The 21,588-nt window shown below is 44.1% G+C and overlaps 7 protein-coding genes across 7 annotated transcripts; 4 read left to right on the forward strand and 3 right to left on the reverse strand.

The window, feature by feature from the left end:
- Nucleotides 1-120: 120 nt before the first annotated feature.
- Nucleotides 121-5,670, forward strand: O0I10_006838 (uncharacterized protein; the record flags this gene model as incomplete). The annotated part of the gene is made up of 3 exons (XM_058486863.1): nucleotides 121-440; nucleotides 514-2,374; nucleotides 2,431-5,670. The coding sequence occupies 3 exons, from the start codon at nucleotides 121-123 to the stop codon at nucleotides 5,668-5,670; spliced, it is 5,421 nt and encodes a 1,806-aa protein (XP_058342449.1).
- A 252-nt stretch (nucleotides 5,671-5,922) lies between these two features.
- On the reverse strand, nucleotides 5,923-7,176 carry O0I10_006839 (uncharacterized protein; the record flags this gene model as incomplete). Its single annotated transcript, XM_058486864.1, has 7 exons — nucleotides 5,923-5,952; nucleotides 6,018-6,143; nucleotides 6,226-6,396; nucleotides 6,468-6,587; nucleotides 6,650-6,780; nucleotides 6,835-7,009; nucleotides 7,093-7,176. 7 exons carry the CDS (start codon nucleotides 7,174-7,176, stop codon nucleotides 5,923-5,925), a joined length of 837 nt encoding a protein of 278 aa, XP_058342450.1.
- A 439-nt stretch (nucleotides 7,177-7,615) lies between these two features.
- O0I10_006840 (uncharacterized protein) lies at nucleotides 7,616-8,036 on the forward strand (the record flags this gene model as incomplete). The annotated part of the gene is made up of 2 exons (XM_058486865.1): nucleotides 7,616-7,855; nucleotides 7,923-8,036. The coding sequence occupies 2 exons, from the start codon at nucleotides 7,616-7,618 to the stop codon at nucleotides 8,034-8,036; spliced, it is 354 nt and encodes a 117-aa protein (XP_058342451.1).
- A 338-nt stretch (nucleotides 8,037-8,374) lies between these two features.
- Nucleotides 8,375-9,038, forward strand: O0I10_006841 (uncharacterized protein; the record flags this gene model as incomplete). The annotated part of the gene is made up of 3 exons (XM_058486866.1): nucleotides 8,375-8,579; nucleotides 8,674-8,808; nucleotides 8,908-9,038. The coding sequence occupies 3 exons, from the start codon at nucleotides 8,375-8,377 to the stop codon at nucleotides 9,036-9,038; spliced, it is 471 nt and encodes a 156-aa protein (XP_058342452.1).
- Nucleotides 9,039-16,705: 7,667 nt separating this feature from the next.
- Nucleotides 16,706-17,014, reverse strand: O0I10_006842 (uncharacterized protein; the record flags this gene model as incomplete). The annotated part of the gene is made up of 1 exon (XM_058486867.1): nucleotides 16,706-17,014. One exon carries the CDS (start codon nucleotides 17,012-17,014, stop codon nucleotides 16,706-16,708), a length of 309 nt encoding a protein of 102 aa, XP_058342453.1.
- A 1,080-nt stretch (nucleotides 17,015-18,094) lies between these two features.
- On the forward strand, nucleotides 18,095-20,361 carry O0I10_006843 (uncharacterized protein; the record flags this gene model as incomplete). The annotated part of the gene is made up of 2 exons (XM_058486868.1): nucleotides 18,095-19,087; nucleotides 19,153-20,361. 2 exons carry the CDS (start codon nucleotides 18,095-18,097, stop codon nucleotides 20,359-20,361), a joined length of 2,202 nt encoding a protein of 733 aa, XP_058342454.1.
- A 160-nt stretch (nucleotides 20,362-20,521) lies between these two features.
- O0I10_006844 (uncharacterized protein) lies at nucleotides 20,522-20,728 on the reverse strand (the record flags this gene model as incomplete). The annotated part of the gene is made up of 1 exon (XM_058486869.1): nucleotides 20,522-20,728. The coding sequence occupies one exon, from the start codon at nucleotides 20,726-20,728 to the stop codon at nucleotides 20,522-20,524; it is 207 nt and encodes a 68-aa protein (XP_058342455.1).
- Between the last annotated feature and the right edge of the window lie 860 nt (nucleotides 20,729-21,588).

The following is a 21,588-nucleotide window of genomic DNA, read 5'->3' on the forward strand; positions in this document are numbered from 1 at the left end:
AAAATCATACATTGTCCCTAATTGGATACCCGCCCTTCTTACCATTTATCACCTCCAAAAGAGCACTCATTTTTCTTTTCTTCTTGTGAACGACAGCTGCGATCCCTTTGCTGCAACACAATGGGCAAACCAAAAACCAAGGCCCAAGATGTCCCTGATCTCACACAGCTGACAACACTCACAGAGGACGCCATCACGGCCACGCTCAGAGTCCGATTCGAGAACGACTGCATTTACACTCGCATCAACGATTCCATTCTTGTCGCCCTCAACCCATACAAGGACATTGCAGCCTCCAAGGCGTCATCAGACTATGTTGCAGAATACAAGGAGATCATGACCGAGCATATTGAGCCGTTGCCACCTCACGTATTCCAACTTGCCAACCAAGCTTATCTCCATATGCGAAGAACGGGTATCGACCAAAGTATCATCCTTAGGTAAGCAAAACAGCACGTGATTTATGATAAAAAGAAGGGCTGCTTGCTGACATGTATATGTGTAATAATGTAGTGGTGACACGGGTAGCGGGAAGACTGAAGCTACGCGATCCATTCTGGAACATTTGATTGCATTGACCACCCACAAGAAGGAATCCAAGCTTCAAACGCAAGTGATGCATGCACAATTTGTTCTCGAAGCATTTGGAAATGCTGCCACCTCATTCAACAGCAATGCATCTCGATTTGGGAAATATTTGGAACTTCAATTCAATGAGCGTGGAAGGATGTCAGGTGCCAAGACCGTCAACTATTTGTTTGAAAAGAAGCGCGTCACCAAACGAGTTGCAAGTGAAGAGAACTTTCATGCATTCTATTACTTGATGGCGGGTGCCACGGCAGAGGAGAAATCCATCTTGCGCTTAAACGACACAACGACGCATCCCTATTTGAATCGATTGGCACATGAATCGGAAGCGGAGGGATACGAGTCACTCAAACGAGCCATGCGATCCTTGGGTATTGGAAAACGACATCAGGCACGCATCATGCAGCTACTTGCATGCTTACTGCACTTGGGCGATCTCGAATTTGTGGATGACAACAACATGGAAGAAGCAGCCTCGGTCAGGAACACTGATTTATTGGAGCTTGTAGCGGACTTTCTTGGTGTCGATCCTGGTGCCTTGATGAACGTGTTCACTTACAAGACAAAGATGATCAAAAAGGATGTCACCACCGTCATTTTGAATGCTGAACAAGCATCAGAGCAACGTGATGAATTAGTCGTCGCTTTATATTCCTTGCTATTCAGTTGGATTGTGGAACAGATCAACACCAAGCTATGCAGTGATACCATCGACAACGTCATTGGCATTCTCGATTTGCCTGCACCACATACTTATTACAACATTGCATCATTTGACAGCTTTTGTATCAACTTTGCTCATGAACGACTACACAATTACATGCTTCGCCAACTATTTGAGACCGATGTCAATGATTATCGATCCGATGGTCTCGATGTACCTGATGTCCCCTATTACAACAATGTGCCATGCGTCGAGCTTATGGAACGACCCAAACATGGTCTTGTGGATATCATCAACCATCACAGCAAATCATCCACTCGTGGTACAGATGCGCACATGTTTGATTCATTTTCAAAATACAACGCCAATCACGATTCGTTTGCCATCAAGACGGCCATGTCAGGCATGCAAATGTTTGCTATTCAACATTACTCGGGACAAGTTGGCTACAACCCACTTGGATTTTTGGAAAGCAACAACAATGCGCTCAATCCGGACTTTGTTTCATTGTTTCGTGGCAACGAGGAACTTCCTGAATCATACAATTCTTTCCTTGTGGGTCTTTTTGCTGATCAAAGTGTGCAAACTGAGAATCACCCCAAGCAAGCCGACGCTATCCTCAATGCACAACAAAGCAATCAGCCACTACGTGCGCCATCCATGCGACGATCCAAATCCACACGACGCAACAGGAACCAGGAGACAACAACAGCGGCTGCTTCGGATGCCATGTCTGAAAGCAAAAGTGACAGCAAATCAAAGCGTAAAATGGCGATGGCTCTTTCACAATTACGATCTTCTTTGGATGATTTGATGACAACACTCGATGAGACAACGCCATGGTTTATCTTTTGTCTAAGACCTTCCGATGCACAAGCTCCCAACATGTTTGATCCACAACGTGTCCGTTCTCAGGTGCGAGGCCTTGGCCTAGCTCAGATTGCAGATCGAATGCAAACAGGATACACCATGTCTTATTTCCATGACGAGTTTTGTGAACGCTATGCATCCACCTTGCAGGCAGCAGGTGTAGACCCATCACGTGATCCACGAGAACAATGTGAAGCGGCATCAGCTATATTTGGTTGGCTTGGAACTAAAGTAGCGATCGGTGACAGCAGGGTACGTTAAGCAATGGAAAATCCAAAAGAATAGGACTCTAATAATGGTGATTGTAGATATTCTTGAATGAGACGTCTTGGCGACAATTGGAAGATCAGCTTCGCACACTTGAGAAGGAAGATCAAAAGCGACAAAAGGAAGAGAAACGCATGATGCAAGATGCTGGCACGATACCCGGTGACATCCATTATTCTTCTTCTCGACAAACATTAGCTGCCAATGCTGCTGCTGCTGGATTACCTATGCCACCCCATGGACCCCCTGGTGGACCCATGTCAGTGTATTCGGATGATCAGCGATCTTTTGTATCTGATGATGAACGCGATTACCAAGGTGGCATGTCACAAGCAGGCTCGGATGGCTTGACATCAAGTGCTTCTGGATATCTTGATTTTCAACGCATGATGGCTGAACCACAATATGTCGAAGAGCCCAAAGAGGCACAAGAAACATCAGGTGCACGCAAACGATGGGTGGCCTTTGTATGGTTCTTGACTTGGTGGATACCTAGCAAATGCCTTGTATGGGTTGGTGGCATGAAGCGCAAGGATGTGAGGATGGCATGGCGTGAGAAGCTTGCATTGTGCATGCTTATCTTTTTGCTTTCGGCATTCATTGTCTGGTTCCTGGTGGGTTTCGGCAAAATCATTTGTCCTCCTCAACAAGTCTATTCGCCAGCCGAGTTACAAGCACATAGCAGTCCCGACAATGGTCTCGTTGCCATTCGTGGTGAAGTGTTTGATTTGACAACATTTGCACCTCGCCATTTTGCAAGTGGTGTGGTTCCCGAGAATGGCGTATTGGCTTATAGTGGTACCGATGTCTCTTATCTCTTCCCTGTGCAAGTATCAGCTGTATGTCAAGGAACCACTGGCGAAGTATCCCCCTATGTTGGCCTCAATTACACGCTTGGATTGATTGACAACAATGCTCGATTCCATGATTTCAGAGCCAACACGGATGATTTTCGGCCTGATTGGTACTATGAAAAGTTGACGTACTTGCGCAAAAACTACAAAAAGGGCGACATGGCATACACCCACAAGGATCTCACGAGCCAAGCTAGCATGATCAGCAACGTCCATGGTGTCATGACAACACGCAAATGGGCTGTTTTGGAGGGCGACGTCTTTGATCTTACCATGTATACCGAAGGCGGTGCCATGGCTTTAACTCCTCCAAATGGTCAAGGTGGTGGTGGCGGCGGTGGAAACACAAGTGTGGATTTCATGGATGAAAATGTGGTGGGCTTGTTTACCAACAACTCAGGCACGGATATTACAGATGCATGGAATCAACTTGATTTGGCCGATGATGTTCGATTGATGCAACGGGTGTGTTTACGCAACTTGTTTTACGCCGGCACGATTGATTATCGGGATTCAGCAAAATGTATCTTTGCAGAGTATCTTTTGCTCATTGTTACGGTGCTTCTTTGTTTGGTCATTGTCTTCAAGTTTTTGGCAGCATTGCAATTTGGTAGCACAGGCGAACCCGAATTGCATGACAAGTTTGTGATTTGCCAGGTGCCATGTTACACCGAAGATGAAGACTCGATTCGACGTACCATTGATTCCATTGCCACGCTCAACTATGATGACAAACGCAAGTTGCTCTTTATCATTTGTGATGGCATGATTGTGGGTGGTGGCAATGATCGACCTACACCACGCATTGTTTTGGACATTTTGGGCGTTGATCCTTATGTTGATCCAGAGCCTTTGTCTTTCTTGTCAGTGGGTCAAGGTGCCAAGCAACATAACATGGGCAAGGTCTATGCTGGTTTATACGAAGTGCACGGTCACGTGGTACCCTATGTGATGGTGGCCAAGGTTGGCAAGCCGAGTGAACGACAAAAACCTGGCAACCGTGGCAAGCGTGATTCACAATTGGTGTTGATGCGATTCTTGAACAAGGTCCACTACAATGCTCCTATGACTCCCATGGAATTGGAAATGTATCACCAAATCAAAAATGTCATTGGCGTCAACCCAAGTTATTACGAGTTCGTGCTCATGGTCGATGCTGATACTGAAGTGACACGCGATGGCCTTAGTCGTATGGTCACATGCTTCCTTGATGATTCACGTATTATCGGCTTGTGTGGTGAAACGCAAATTCTCAATCGAAACGATAGCTGGGTGACAATGATTCAGGTGTACGAATACTTCATTTCACATTACTTGATCAAGGCCTTTGAATCACTCTTTGGCACTGTCACTTGTTTGCCAGGATGCTTTTCCATGTATCGCATTCGATCAGCTACCAAGAACTTGCCGCTATTGATCTCCAATACTGTTATCGAGGATTATCAAATCAACAATGTCGACACGTTGCACAAGAAGAACTTGCTCTTCCTTGGTGAAGATCGTTATTTGACAACATTGATCCTCAAGCATTTCCCAACCTACAAGACCAAGTTCACCCCTGATGCCAAGTGCTTCACCAACGCACCAGATCAATGGAGCGTTCTCGTATCGCAACGTCGTCGATGGATCAATTCAACAATCCACAATTTGGGTGAACTTATCCATTTGAATCAACTTTGTGGTTTCCTTTGCTTCTCCATGCGTTTCATTGTCATTTTGGATTTGATCAGCACCCTTGCACAACCAGCTATTGTCGGCTATTTGGTGTACCTTATTTATTCATTGGCAACATCGCCTAGTGGTGTCCCGTTGATGACGATTATTACGATTGCCGGTGTATATGGTTTGCAAGCTGTCATCTTTTTGCTGCATCGCAAATGGGAGCACATTGTCTGGATGCTGGTGTCTATTTGTGCTATCCCGGTATTCTCGTTCCTCATCCCAATCTATTCGTATTGGCACTTTGATGATTTCTCATGGGGCAACACGCGTGTCGTCGTTGGTGAAAAGGGACAAAAGAAAAAGGTGATTGCTGACGAGGGCAAGTTTGATCCAAGCATGATTCCAGTGGCGACTTGGCAGCAATATGAAGAAGGATTATTGATGATGGATGAATATCACCATGGTGGTGCTCCTCCTCCAGGTGGTGATTACTATGACGACAATGCATCGGTTGGATCCAGGGGTTCGGCTCGTTCAGGATATACCTATTACACCACTGGTTTCAATAACCCAGGATCCCATGGTCATTACTCTTCCAGTGTCATGTCATCACAACAGCCACCACCACCACCACCGCTGCCTCATTCTCAATCTCATCAATCATTTATGGCACCACCACCACCGGGAGGACCACCAAACATGTCTCGTGTCAGTGGATTTCCTTCACATCAATCTTTCCAATCCTCTCCGCTTCATCATCAGTAAATGATCCCATATCATCCCTCTCTCTTTTTCTCTCTTCCCCCCTTATTATTATTGTGAAAATTGTTGTTTTAGATATACCATCGCAATGCATTCCTTTGTACCATTTTCTCTCTTTCTCTCTTTTTCTTTCCACATATACACAATAAATCTACTTGGAAATGTAGTCACTGTATATACACATGTTGATCCATAATCGCTTTATTGCTACGTGCACGTGTCAAGTATTGATCCACTCCCATAAATATTGCTTCTTTAGAAATTTGTGGAACCAAGATGGCGTCGCTATACATATACGCTTGATGTGAATCTGATGTCATGTGGAACAGGTAAAGGCAGATAAACTTTACCATACATGAATAGGCGGTAGTGGATGCAATTTTTTTGTCTAGATGCCAATGCTTGTATTCATGTTCAAGCACCAAGCCCTTGTCTTGTACTTGGGTGGATGGTACAAGCCGTGCCCAATCAATCTCCTGTAAAAGTGGTGGTGGCGGTGTATTATGCATTCAAATCAACCTCTCTCTCCTCCTCCTCCCATTTCACGTTGTTACTTACGATCCCAGATTTCCAAAAATTGGTCTTTTTTCCGTGTACAAGGGTGATTGTATCATAACGATTATTCACAACAAGCTCGCAAGGAAGTGTGATGCATATCCAAGTATTCGTAAGTATATCTTGTCGAGCGTAAAAGTCGGTTGGCGTCGTGTAAGTGAGTGTTGGCGTTGCCTGTCAAATGCGGTGGATCGACGCTATGAGGGATGATGTATATGAAAAACCTTGTTTGTTTGGTGATTTACCTCATTTCCCACATGTGCTGTGAAATCTAATGACTCGTTCCATTGTGCAGACAAGGTAAACCGCATACGCCATTGTATCCGATATCGACCTTTAGGTACACCTTCCATCTTCCCTCTTATCTATCATATTCCGCATACTCAACATGGAGTGCTGTATATCCAACAACACCATATGTACTTACATCCAGCATGCAAATTGAATATAGCTTTGCAATGGCCCCGTATCGGCTCTCTTTGGTACCCACAACACGCCAAAACGGTAACCTTGCGTTGGTTATCGACATGTCATTCACAGCTGAGATGGATAAGGAATCTATATAGAGTGTGTGGGTGACCATGGATACGGGCCGTTGCCATGTCTACGTACCTTTTGACATGTATACATCTTGCCAATTTTTCTTTTGTAGCGTATTATTGTTGTCGTCATGGTCTTGTTGACGCTGATCAGCACGAATAGATGCATACGAGGAAGGGAATCTGTCGTACGTCAGCTGTGCCCATAGCGACTCATCTTGCAGCACCACCCATAATGCTTGGTTGCACTGTGGGTTGAGATTAGCGTAGAGCCGATGAAAGTACGTCGTCAACCAAAAGAGTATAAAAAGAAAAAAGAAGAATCGCGTGCCTTGCTTAGATTTGTAATATCGGGGCCTGTGAGATAATAGCAAATGGTATGTAACACTTCGATTGGAAGGCTTTGAAACAGCATGCGAAAAGGAGAAGAGAAGAAAGAAAGAAAAAAAAGATTATCAGCGATTTTTGCATGACCAGAGTGGGCTATTTAAGGAGGAAGTGGTGGGGATCATGCGGGTTGCATTTGGGCTACAAAGACCGCGACACTTGTCCCACCGTTCCATATGTACATGCAACCCACCCACCAACACTTCTTTTATACTTACTGCGCCCTCCTTCTCAGAATGAGAGTTACATGCAATGACCCCCAATCCGAAAATTCACACACCTTCACATGCATGTAAACGTATACTCTCATATACTTTTATTGGGATACAAAGATACATCCATGCATGATGCCATGCAACTCCACCATTGGCTCATCATTGATCCCCGCTCATAATTGATAACGTCGCAAGCCACTGCACACTTGTGTGCACCTATTCCGTGTGTGTCTCTTTCTACTCCAATTCAACATGTCAACGCCAGCGCGTGCCGAGATCCATGCATTGTATAGAAATTACCTTCGGCTTGTGAGAGACTGGCCGGCAGATAAAGTGCGACCACGGAGAGATATGAAGCAAATGTTGGCACAACGAGTAGAAGAAACCTTTCGACGACCACTTGAAAACGAACACGAACCTTTTGATATTAAGGATGCTCAGCAACAACTTGTAGCTCTTGAAAAATTACTCAACAATGACTTTAAGAACAAGGTAAAAGATGGAGGATGATAATGGTTTATGTATGTTGGCAGCATTCTGAATGGCCCTATTACAATAGTATCCCCTTTCTGACACGATCCTCTCGCCTGCAAGCAATCCCAACTATTACTCACGTCTTCTTAATTCTTTGGGCACAAAGAATTCGCCTTTCAAGCTCTTTGGAAAGAAATAGACCATTTATGCATCGATCCTCTTTTGTTTACTACCAACATCATACTTGTGTATATCCTTATATTTCATCACCGTGACAACCAATATAAACAAAACAACATTTATCATGTTTATGATCCTTGGATGTATATATAACTATGCATGGCATCAATGTGTGTATATAAATGTGTGTGATAAGGCATTGATTGATAGGGGGTTCACATTTGGGATAACAAGCAAGAGGACGTCATCAAGCCACCAATTGACTGAACCCAGTCAAAGAGACAACACACACGAATATTCAGGTCCGCTGTGTTTGTTTGGTCTAATTTCCTTCTCTCTCTCCCCTCTCTCATAAACATGTTCCGTGCTATTGCTACTCGTGCTCCCACTTGCGCTCGTGCTATCGGTCGTCGCAACGCTTCCACCAACGTTGCTGTCCAAAACCTCGAATCTCGTTGGACCACTCTTTCTACTGCCGAGCAAAACTCCATTGCTAAGCAACTTGAGGAAGCCCAAAAGGGTGACTGGAAGGTCTTGTCTCTTGACGAAAAGAAGGCTGCCTGTAAGTCAATTGTCTCGTATTGACCTCGATGGACGAGAATCTCGATCGAAATTTGCATAATGTGGAATTCTGACACGCGTTGTGATTACTGTAGACTATGTCGCTTTCGGTCCCCATGGTCCCCGTACTCCCGTCAACGGTCCTGGTCACAACGGTAAGGTCTTCGCTGGTGTTGCCGGTGTTTTGGCTGCCTCTGCCGCTCTCTTCTATGTCATCCGTGCCAACGGTGGTAAGTGTCAAGTTTTTTTTTCTTTTTCTTTTCGGAGAGCATGGGTTTGGAAGGAGGTATATGGAACTGATGATGTTTTTCTTTTTCAATGATACCCAGGTGAGAAGCCCCACACCATGACTCCTGAATGGCAAGAACAGACCAACGAGTACTTGAAGAGCCAAAAGAGCAACCCCATCACTGGTATCTCCTCCGAGGGTTACAAGGGCAAGGGCTACCTCGATTGCTAAACGCATCGCCAACACGTCCCACGCCTTTTATTGCTATTGCCCCAAGATTAGAAGTTTCTAGACTATCACCGACTAGCAAAAGCATTCCTCCTCCAACAATAATCTCCTCCATTGGGATTGTCAAATACATTTTTACAAAGCTGCGGTAATAATCATGGGATCATCATTGTTCGTTCATGGATCATGGTATAGCGGGATTGGATGGGTTCCTAAAAGAGATAATAAACACAATGAATGATGTGTGTTTGTTGCGTGTGACAATGAATGGCATTATCATGCATCCTCGAAAAGTTCTTGTGAGCTTATTTATATGGTCAACATGCGCCTTGAATGATGTGGCATTCGAATCCCACTATTTTAAGATTTATAGACATTCAAGTTCGTTCTTCATGTCAATGTCTGCCAAGGATACAATGGGTGATCCCACGTACCACAAAGGATCCACACAAAAGATAATGAATACAAGTAACAATGAACCACTACATGGACGGTGACCATCCTTGGTACTTACCAAAGGGCTAGCTTGTTGGTATGATGATCACCTTTCTCGTGGCAAGTTGATGTTGCTTGACGATTGCTCATATCTCCATGCGTCCAAAAGGAGCATACAAGATCCCATCCATCTATTCCTTCTTTTCTATTTGTGTCTTTGGTGGTTCTCACGATGACGACGATGACGACAATCGATCGTTGACGATAAAGATGATCATGGCGGTATAGTTTGAAGCAAGCATCACTTTTTATTATCCACGTGGTCTTACTAGCTTATGCTCTAGATTGTATCTTATCCAATAAAGGTGATTCTTTTATCGGTCTTATAGAGATACATGCACCCGCATTGAATTTGCAGCTCGACCCTGCATCCAAATGTGATATGACACCATTACTTGTTGTCATGCACATACCTTGATACATATACTCTATTGGATGTTGTTTACGTGCCTTCCGAAAGGCAATCATCATCATCCATGTGTGCAGCAACATGTCAAGGTGTGCGTGTGTGTATATAACCACTACGTGCCATTTCACTCAGTTGTTCCCCTTGCTCATAGTGCTATCGACATCATCATTTACAGCATGCAGATCCAACACGCTTCCAGACTCCATAGTAAAGTCCACATTGCACCCTCCCATTCAGAGGTTCTTTTATCATACAAAGTTGATCAGCATGACCAAGAGCACCTTGTGTGAAAGTTTCAGGTTCGAAAGGGGAAATGTCAATATCAAGGATTGATGTACAGTGTTCATGCATTTATACAAGAGGTGTCCGACCTATTTAATTTCCACTCCTTCCACTCCCACAACTTCTTGTCTCTTCCTCCCATTCTCAACTATTGCTCATTGAAGTATACAACTACCACCTACAAACAATTGTCTTGCTTCAACCCATCATGTCAACCCTACAACTCTCTTGATCCGATTGTCTTTGAATGAGAAGTCCATGGCATGTACGCGTTGACACTACGCCTTCTCTTGTACATTCGTCTACCGCAATCAACGTGACAGCACTCAATGCAGCAGTTGGTATCAACGACGCCTTGCCCATCGTCTCAAACAGCGTTCTTTATTTGCAACAACTTGCCTTACGGCCCTGTTCACGTGAACAGCAGATAGTTATTGTATAGAAGCAGCTTTATTTACATGTAACAACTTCGTTCAATACATACGACTTCTTACGCATATGGATATGGATGTGGATATTGGTTTGGTATGTGGGATGGAAGGAATGGATCTATTGACCGGTTTGGTTCCCTTGACTACGCAATGTTTAGTTTGGATGATACCATATCAGTCATCAACTATGCCGCACAATACAAGCAAACTTCAGCTGGTTGAGCTGCTATGGAAAATGGCGAACAAAGAGAGAGGGTCAAAGCGTTGGATGGAAAAGGAAGCATACCAGCAGCAGTCTCTGAGACTTCCTATTTCAGCGTATTGGATTTGGAATGGTTACGGTGTATGGATCATCAATGCAGTGACGAGAATCAAGGTGAATGCTTGTCGCGTTGTCAGCAGGAACGATGGATCATACAAGTGAGGATGATGATGGTTGGGATGGGATTACAAAGGTGTTTACAGCCTTGGATGATGTTGGAATGCTCGAGTCCACGTATGCAGCAGCTATTTTCCAATCATGGATGAAGGATGACTATGGCGGCAACAACCAATGACACATTTTCCCTTGTCGCCTCTATGTTATTCCACCCCCGGTATCTTATTCAATTTGCAATGCTGTTCCTTTATCATATTTACTCCATAAACATCGTATCGTACTATTAGCTTGTATGTGCAAGATGTGTATCACTTGTTGCTTGCTGGATTGGAAGGGGGATAGGATCACACTCACATCGTATGTGTCTCGTTCGGTGTAAATTCATAGTTCACATGCTGATGACAAAAGGCAGTGGTAACTATCCAGCGCTTGTGTTGCATAATCAATTCAAGTGTGATGATGCCCAACGACATAGTATTTCTTGTTACAGACTCTTGATTCATCGTAAGCTCAATGCAAGAGTGACCCGTGATACAATGTGGCAAGAGCACATTAACGTACCATGCTAACCTATCATAATTTTCATCTAACGCTACCTTACGGTACCTTGTACGAGAACAGAACATTGCATGCAGGCTATCATTGGCGGATGTTACTATTGGCAGGCAGGGGAAGGATAATTGATTATGCATCCTCAACCAATAGGATGGACATGGCTCTCGAGTTTGTTACACAACACGTCCTCTTGCAACGTTGTCTCTGAGAGAGACGATTGACAATGAACAAAGATCACCTTCCAAGCAACACGTTTACAGCATAGCGAAAACATAAAGTCAGCTGTATCTCTAAACTTTACAATGAAACGTGGGGTCTTCAATAGAGCAACCTGCTCGGCTGGGTGAAACGCACCTTGTGTGGTAGTTTCACGATCGTGGTGGCCCATTCCAAGATTTGCCAAATGTCGCCACCAGCCAAACTGGATCTGGGGGGTCGACCTCTTCGACGACGACGACCAAAAAATATTTTTTGGGCTGGTTGCGACATTGAACGTGAAACTCTCACACAAGGTGCTGTTGGCCAAGTCGATCACATTGCTCTAATAAAAACCCCACGTTTCATTGTAAAGTTTGGAGATACAGGCACCTTTATGTTTGTAAGCGTGATGCTATATGAGAAGTGGTCTTTGTTTAATGTAAAGTAGCTACACCCTGGCAGAGCAAAAGATGCAGAGGGTCGTGTTGTGTAACTCAGCTACGTTTGCATGAATGAAAGGGTCAATGTATAATTACTTTATGGATCGTCTAGGAACAGGCATGTATTGCTAGCTAACGGCCACTTTTATCCAATCATCATTGTTGCGAGATCCACTGCATGCGAACCATGCCCCTGCTCTAGACATTCATTTCCATGATTAAAGTAGGTTGATCCGAGCTGATTTGACTGAGCTGCGGTCAAAAAGAGATTACATCACTCTGGACATAAAGCACGCTCGATGTAGCTCAACCGATGTAATCTTGTGTGAGCGTAACTCAACCAAATCAGCTCGGATCAACCTACTTTAATCATGGAAATGAATGTCTAGAGCAGGAGCATCGTCCACCTACAATAGAATGCACAAAAGTTGGGAATGCACAAAAGTGGCTATTAGCTGCCAATGTATGACATAAAAGTGAGGGTTGCGTACCTGTCATGCATCGTCCCTGTGGTCCGGACTTTTTAGCTCAGCTACCCAAAGAGGTCCTTCTGCATCTTTGGCTCTCCAGGGTCTAGATACTTTACATTAAACAAAGACCACTTGTCATATAGCATGACGCTCATAAACATAAAGGTGCCTGTATCTCCAAACTGTACAATGAAACGTGGGGTTTTTATTAGAGCAATGGCTCGGCTTGGCCAACAGCACCTTGTGTGAAAGTTTCATGATCAAGCTTGCCAATCCCAGATTTCGCAATGTCGCCACCAGCCAAACTGGATCCGGGAGGTCGACCTCTTCGACGACGACGACCAAAAAATATTTTTTGGGCTGTTTGCGACATTGAACGCGAAACTTTCACACAAGGTGCTGTTGGCCAAGCCGAGCCCATTGCTCTAATAAAAACCCCACGTTTCATTGTAAAGTTTGGAGATACAGGCGTCTTTATGTTTTCACTATGCTGTAAGCATGATGCTATATGAAAAGAGTCCTTTGTTCATTGCCAACTAGTATGACTGCAATAGAGCCAGAGATGCAGACGGGCTTGTGGTATCAAAATCCGAGAGGATGGGCTGAAGGATTAATCCTATTGGTCGAGAGTGCATGATCGATCATCCTCCCCTGCCCGCTGCCTATAATAAGGTCCGCGTATGATAGCCTGTATGGATTGGTTCGTTCTTATACAAGATTGCAAAAGTTAGTGTTAGCTGAAAATCATATGTGTAAGTATGGTATGTTCATGTGTTCGTGAAACATTGTATCACAACTCACTCTTTCTCGAACATACTTAATGAATTAAGCTTCTTACATACAATGGACCAAGCTTTTCTACCAAGCACTACGTTGCGCATCATCACTCTTGAATTTATTATCTATGTAAATCCTGCCTTTCGTCTATCAGCTCGTGAAGTAGTAAGCTTCAATGAACGCAATAACGTGGCAAAAGAGCAAAGCGTCTTGATACAATTATCTGAATTGTCCCATCTCGCTTTCCGATCCTAAAATCCTTATTCCCCTTTCAATCCTGAAACCAACCAAGTGATCCACAACTTGTGCATCTGAGCCGATAGTGTGATCCCCAAAGTATTATGTTGAATCCCATGTTCATTCAATGACAAAGTCGATGGATAGCATATGGTTGTGTGGAAGTTTATCGAGTAAATAAAGGACAGCATTGAGAATTGACTAAGGTACGGGGAAGTCACATGATAGAGCCAACTGGTATCATTGTTTCATTGCATCCTTGGTTGCCGCCGTCATAAAGATCATCATCCATGATTGCAAAATGTCTGCTGCATGCATTGATTCGAGTATTCCAGTGTCATGGTGGTTGTAAACACCTTTGATCATCCCATCCATCCTCCTCCTCAGATAACCGGGTGATAGGACCCATCGTTCTTGCTGAAAATGCGACAAGTAACCATAGCAACATTCCAGGGTTCCCCATCACTGCACTTGATTGCGTCCAACCATCCATCCATAACCATTGCAAGTTCAAGGAGAAAGAGCCTTCGTGATCGCTGTTGATATGCCTCCTTCCCGATCTGGCTGTTGTCTATCTCTTTCTTGGTCATCTTTGATCGCAGCTCAACCAGGTGAAGATTCCTTGTATTGGGGCGTATTCATGACTATCACATCGTCCAAAGGGATGCCGTCGTATTGCTTCACTAGATGATCCTCATTGTTAATCACCATTCCTTGATCAATAGGCCCATCTCTTCTCTTTACTTACTTTGATAAATGGATCAATCATGATACGCCTCCTCCTAGTGCTGTTGGCAAAGGACATGTGTATTGGTGGATGGAAAGATAATCAAGGGGATGATCACACGCGAGGACAACACCTCTTGTAACTGGTCAACAAGCTTGAAGCATTCGTGTCTTAGTTGCTTTGCATGTTCGTTGCATGACCCGTAAGGAATGAGTGTCGATGGTGCCAGGTACTTGCTGTCATCGGTTGAGAACTAATCGTAGCGAAAAAGTTGTCGTGATTGTCCTTTGAAGGGAGCTGCACTTGACGGCGAAGAGTAGCAGTGAAAGAGAGCGTCGAAATTTTACTCTGCCAACTCACCCTGCTCCACTCACGGTATGATCCCCCTGAAACAAGAGCGACCTATAAGCTATTCTTTTCTTACAACACAACACTCTACAGGGCATGATGCGCTATTCTAATGAACAACACGACGACACTGACAAGGCAAAAGTGCATGATACAAGCAGTCAACATTATGCGACAAACGAAGATCCTCTTTAGCTTGTACAGCGGATCACCTTTGCTTCGCCTTCAAGCTGAACAACATGAAGGTACATTATCATTGCTGCAAATCAGCCAGCAGGTAACACTTTCTCATCCTAGTACAGCTGACCTAATCAAAGAACAACTTGGCTTATGAAGAGAGATTAGCTATCTCGATCCATCTTGCTGTAGTATCGTCCCAACACAGTGGCCTCATCCAATTGCGACTTTCAGATAAACGGATATCACATTCATGCAAGTACAAGCCTTTCAATTTGACTTGATGATTCAAGTGTTCCAGTATGTAGCTGACTCGGACACTTTTGCTTTCTCATTTGTGGTTTACTAAAGGACGAGATATCTTTCATCAATGCGAGTAGCACAAGCATGGGAAAATGTTGTATTACGCCAAAAGTGATCTAGAAGCAGCGGTGACCATGCATAAATCGGGATGTGTGGTGTCCAAATTCGGAAGGCTGGTGTCAATATCTTCCTCATCAGGGAAAGTCGTAGAATATCCTCATCATCAATAAATACTATCTCACCCGATCTTGTTATTGTTATCCATGTGCTTTTGTATCCATACATGATATTGAGCAACATCCGTATGACAATCACCCTTATACAAAGCAATCCCTAGGATCGATCATAGATGGTGGGGTGGTTTATTGAGGAAGAAATGAATCACATGTTGTCCAACAGAATTACATTCAACATGAGAAAAATGGCGAGTACATGCAGCGTATGTGGGTGGTCAAACATCATCATTCCGCCTCCACCCCCAACATGCTCGATAGGAATGACGGCAAAAGAACGTTGGCCCTTGTTAACTCTCATCATCCACCAACAGCAGTAAAAGTACTACTACAATCATCTCGGCGTTAATGACGAATAAAGAAAATCTTTGGTACACCCACATTTCTGCTAAAGAGCCTGCCCACAATCTTTTGGATGTTTCATGCGATTTGCCTTTGCATGCTTATTATTCTCACATGCAGGGACTTGGTAGTAGTATAATACCAATGATCACCGAATATAGACAGATGTATCCTAATGGCTGGTTGCAGCAGGCGATCATGCGTCTGAGACACTTTACAAGCCTTTCACACACATCCATCAGGTCACGCATCTCATCCATGTGTTATGTATGTGTGAGTGTATATGTGCCCTGCTTTTTGGATGTAGCACATATTATATATACATGACCCGCCCAATGTGATCTACTGTAAACATGCACCAATTGATGCTGACACTAAGAGAGCAGGATGGTGCAATGAAGAAGGCCATTCAAACCCGGGTCCTTGTACCCGACCCTTATTGTGCCTTACTCATCACGTTCCTTTTCTTTCAATGCTGCCTAAAGTGTACATACATACACATAGGGGGGTGAGCATCGGACAACAGTGACCAGACCACTCATTACCCGATGCATTTATTAGCCTTTCCCCATATTTTCGTATCTCCTCGTGCATTGGTCAAGTAGTTTATATGGCAGCTGATCGGGAATCTTTTTTGCCACGTGGTGAATGTGCATTTAGTGTAGCTCATGATAATTGGATGCTAGCGAAATAAAATTCGGGTCGAGAATATTGTTCTTATTCTCTTTTTGCGTGCGTTTGTCGTATGATTGCATAAGATACAGTAGATTGAAGGGGGGAAATGATACAAAAGAAAGACATTGCTATATACAAGTTGGGGTTGGGGGAGGAAATGGAATGATAATGGCATAATGCATGATGATGGTTTTATAGTGAGGAGGCAGCCTGAGGTTCTTTTTCATCTTCAATCAGGCTTGGAAAAGAGACATAATCTTCACTAAAGGACCAGGATTGCTTATTGCTGTGCCAATCGGCTGAACATGGTCTTGTTGTTGAGAATGACTCCCACGAAGCGGATCGTGTGATTTCTGTTGGCATACTTGGGCGAGGGGGTACCATGGGGGATGATTTTTGCTCGGTGGTTGTTTGTTGTTGTAATTCATTTTGTGTTGATGGTGATGTTTTGACCATGGGCCGTCTCTTTGTCCAATAGTCGGCAACAAAATAATGCAGCATTGTATGTGATCGAGGGGTCTGATAAATTGTTGTCGTTGATGTTGATAGTATTCACAAGGGTGGTACGTTGCTTGTTGATGATGATAAGGGACAAGCGAAAAGAAAGAAAGAAAGAAAGAAATGTGTGCGTGTGTGTGTGTACGTGGATATATGTGGTTCAAAGGTACCTTTTGTCTTTATATCCGCTCCCTCTATTTATACAGCTTCACATTGACCCCCAAAGACCGTGCTCCTTTTGGTTGAGGGGTGTGTGGAAACGACATGTGTATTTTTGGCAAGTTCCCCCGCCCCATCTTTTAATCCAATTCCGGTATGCTGGCAAAAGATTCCAATAGAACAGCAGTGAGAGGTTCCAGTACCCTTTTTTCAGTGATGGTATGGTAGCCAAAGGGTAAAAAAAAGCATCTGCTTTTATGGTCTAGTGCATGTGTGTGAACATGGTACACACACACGCACACACATTGACCAGTAATGATGCCAATCTCCTTTCTCCCCTATATCGTAACAAGAAAAAGCATTCCATTTGTTCACGTCTTTGTAGAAAAATCACACTGTGGTCAAAAGATACGCTGGGTGTCTCGCCACATTGGCCATGTAACACACCCGACTTGATGATACTCGTATCACACATTCGACGGAGAACCACGCACATGCGGCTTGGCAACATCAGTTGCTGATAACAGGCATCATTCGAATACATTGGACATCTCACTTGCTCACGTGTGCATTGATAAATAGGATGAAAGACACCGTGTGCCAAGATAATATCGTCATCTCAAATTGTGGTAATAAAGTCATCAAGGATGTATGTACACGCCAAGAACGTACTATGCATGTAAGCATCTATTCAAAGCAATTCCCAACAACAGCCAATTTAATGATGATTATCAAGTACAAAGCATGTTTTGAAAGAATGAAGCCTATAGCTTGGATATGTGGTATGCAATGTCTGGGACGGACAAGTCATCCATCCAGCCAACGGGGGACTTGGTGATGTTGAGTTGAACTCCGTCGATAGCACATCTTCCGTGTGGGCGACGAGTGACCTATTCACGCTTGTTTCTTTCCAATCAAACAGCAATGAGTGAAGACACTCCCATGCCAGATGCACCACCTACCTCGACAGCTGTCGATAACGATACACCACCACCACCACCGCCACCAAATACTACGTCCAGTGAAACTCCCGCATTGGAATCTTCAACAGAACCTACAACTACTTCATCGGCACAAGATCCATCGCAACCCCTTGATTCAACCTTGAACGCACCTGCTGTTCCTGCATCAACACCATCGGAAGCTCAAGCAGCACCCGAATCAATGAATGCTGAATCAACAGCACTTGTACCTGCTTCAGAGACGACTACTGTATCAGCACCTGCTGCAGAACCTCTTACTTCAGAATCCACTGCCGCGTCAAGTGCACCACCACCACCACCACCAGCAACAACAACAACAGAGTCAACAACACCATCAATAACATCATCGACTCCAGCACAAGAAGAAGAGCAACAACAACAACAACCTGAACCTGCAAAAGAACCATCTACATCAGAGGCTGCACCTGTACAGGATCATCCAATGCCTACACAAGAAGCTACTACTGAAGAAGCAAAGCCAACGATTACACAACAGGAACCAACACCAACCGCACAAGAAGCAACACCTGCTACTCAACAGGAATCAGCAGCAGCAGCAGCAGCAGCAACATCATCATCATCACAAGAGACACCATCAGCTGAAGCGACGCGTTCCAAGATTGAGCAAGAAGCGCGTCAATATCTCGTGGAGCAAACTCAAAAAGTGGATGTGCCAGAATATGCTTCATGGTTTGATATCACCAAGATCCATGACATCGAGCGTGTGTCCTTGCCAGAATTCTTTACGGGTCGCAACAAGTCCAAGACACCCAACATTTATCAAGATTATCGTGATTTCATGATCAACACGTATCGATTGAATCCTAGTGAATACTTGGCAGTGACGGCATGTAGACGTAACTTGGCAGGTGACGTGTGTGCAATCATGCGAGTGCATGCTTTTCTGGAACAATGGGGTCTTATCAACAGCGAAGTAAGTAAGATACGCGTTTATGCATTTATTTATCCCATGTGCTTACGATGTTCTTTTTCTCTTAGTGTGATTTATCAACATGGCCATCCACTGTGGGTCCTCCTTTTACGGGTCATTTCCGATTGACTGCTGATACACCTCGTGGATTGCAACCATTTCGACCCAGCATCAAAGCACAAGCAACAGCCAGCAAGAATGATGCAGCAGCTGAATTAAGCATGAATATTCAATTGCGACAAAAGTTATTTGAAGGCACCCAAAGCCAAGTGGATGATGCTCAATGCAAACCTTACTACTGTGCAACATGTGGAGCCGATTGTACGCGTGAACGCTATCACAGCTTGAAGACGAAGAATATGGATATTTGTCCCATTTGCTACAAGGAAGGTCGTTTCCCTGCCACAGTCCTCAGCAGCGACTTTATCAAATACGAGCCTGTTCAATTCCAACACAAACAAGAAGAGTGGACGGATCAAGAAACATTGTTGCTATTGGAAGCTATTGAGATGCATGATGACGACTGGAACGCCATTGCTGAGCACGTGGGTACGCGTACACGTGAGCAATGTGTGATGCATTTCCTTCAACTTCCTATCGAGGAACCCTATTTGGCATCGACGGCTGGATCTTCATCACGCACCCTTGAACACAAACGTACGCCATTTTCACAAGCGGATAATCCTGTCATGTCGATTCTTGCCTATCTTGCATCCGCTGTGGATCCCGAACTTGCCTCTGTCGCTGCTGATTGTGCTATTGAATATCAAGAATCAGGCAACAAACGCAAACAGACCGACGATATGGATATCGATCAAGGCAATGGAAGCAAGAAACCACGCACAACAGTTGAAAAGGCTGCTGCAGTTGCATTGGGATCAGCTGCTGCCAAGGCCAAATCATTGGCAGGTATTGAAGAACGTGAAATCCGACGCCTGGTGCACTCGGTCATTGATATTCAAGTCAAAAAGTTGGATCTGAAGATGAGCCATTTTGATGAATTGGATGCTGTATTGGAAAATGATCTCAACAACCTCACTCAATTACGCCAAGATGTCTTTTTGCAACGCCTCGCTCTCAAAAAGGTCACCAAATTGGTCCAGGATGAAATTGACAGTAAAGGCAACACTATCTCAGCCGCGGTTGATAATGGATTACGCCCACAGCACTTGCAATCGATCATCAACGAACATTGGCTCAAGGAACGATATAGAGCAACCACTAGTGATAGGATACCGGTAGAAAGTGAAGAGAAACCTTCCATGCTTGCACTTTGATTGGTAATACAAAAAAAATACATTCATGTTTATTATCTAGCATACAAAAAGAAATGCAATGGATGGGGGCATACTTTGGCTGCTGCAGCAACATATAATACAATGGAAGATGGGCATAGTCTACAATTGGATATGGATGTGTGTACGTGTGTGATGGCTGTCATGATCCAGTGCGTGCAATAGCGATGCGTGTAGAGAATTGTTGTGCATAAAGACCTCGACCATTGACGTAGAGATACGCGTGGAGAGATGCAACGTAAATGTTTCCTGCTTGTCCTTTACGCCACAAGTTTTCGACCGATGCATTGGCGCGTGGATCAAAGGGGACCCACATTGTTCCAGCTTGATAAACCCATTGGATGGCCATGATGATTGTTGTTTTTGCTTGTTCAAAGAAGAAAAGGATAATGTTAATGTCGATTCAATCCTTGATTTGCTCCCATCTTTTATACCTTGTAAAAAGAATGGACATTGTGTGCTAAGCGATGCTATTTTTTGTTCACGTACACAATTATAATCACTTTCTCGCAGCAATACAAAGATGTGCCAGCAGAGGAAATGGTTGATTTGGGCAAAACATGACTCACGTGCATGTGCTGCGCTTGCCAAGTTATGATGGCCTCCTCTTGTATGCTCTGTATTGCCGCTGCGGTCAATGCACGAATGATCTGGATGCTAAGTCATTCATTGAATGGCATAATCAAAACACTCCATTCTGATATCATTGTGGCGTTACATGTCCATTTGTGGGAGAAGAGTAGCTAATGACCAAAAATGGCATTCGAATGAGGTGGCGCGTTAATAGAAGCATCCATTATCATTTCCCTATCATTCACTTCTTTCTTTGTTCCACCCCCACACGTCCCGGTGGCCCATGCCTGATACATCGACAACAATCACATCCACATCACATGCATCACAAGATGCCAAAGAGAACCATTCATCTTCGAGCCCTGCAGCATCTCCAATAACAGTAACAACACAAAGCCAACAACTTCCACTTGACGACAACAACACACACGACGACCCCACAGACTTGACATGTCAACTCAATCACCTCGCTTTACACGACCAATCCCAATTCATGCCGTACATTCTGTAAACCATTCCCTGTACATATCATATACATAAAGCATTCTTTATTCCACCACCAACTCATGTGGCAATGGGGACAATGGGGGACAATGTGGCTGGCAGCGGAACTCTCTCTCTCTCTCTTTTCTTTTG

The sequence above is a fragment of the Lichtheimia ornata genome, assembly GCF_029851405.1.
Source record: "Lichtheimia ornata isolate CBS 291.66 chromosome Unknown scaffold00031, whole genome shotgun sequence".
In the NCBI taxonomy this organism is placed as follows: Eukaryota; Fungi; Mucoromycota; class Mucoromycetes; order Mucorales; family Lichtheimiaceae; genus Lichtheimia; species Lichtheimia ornata.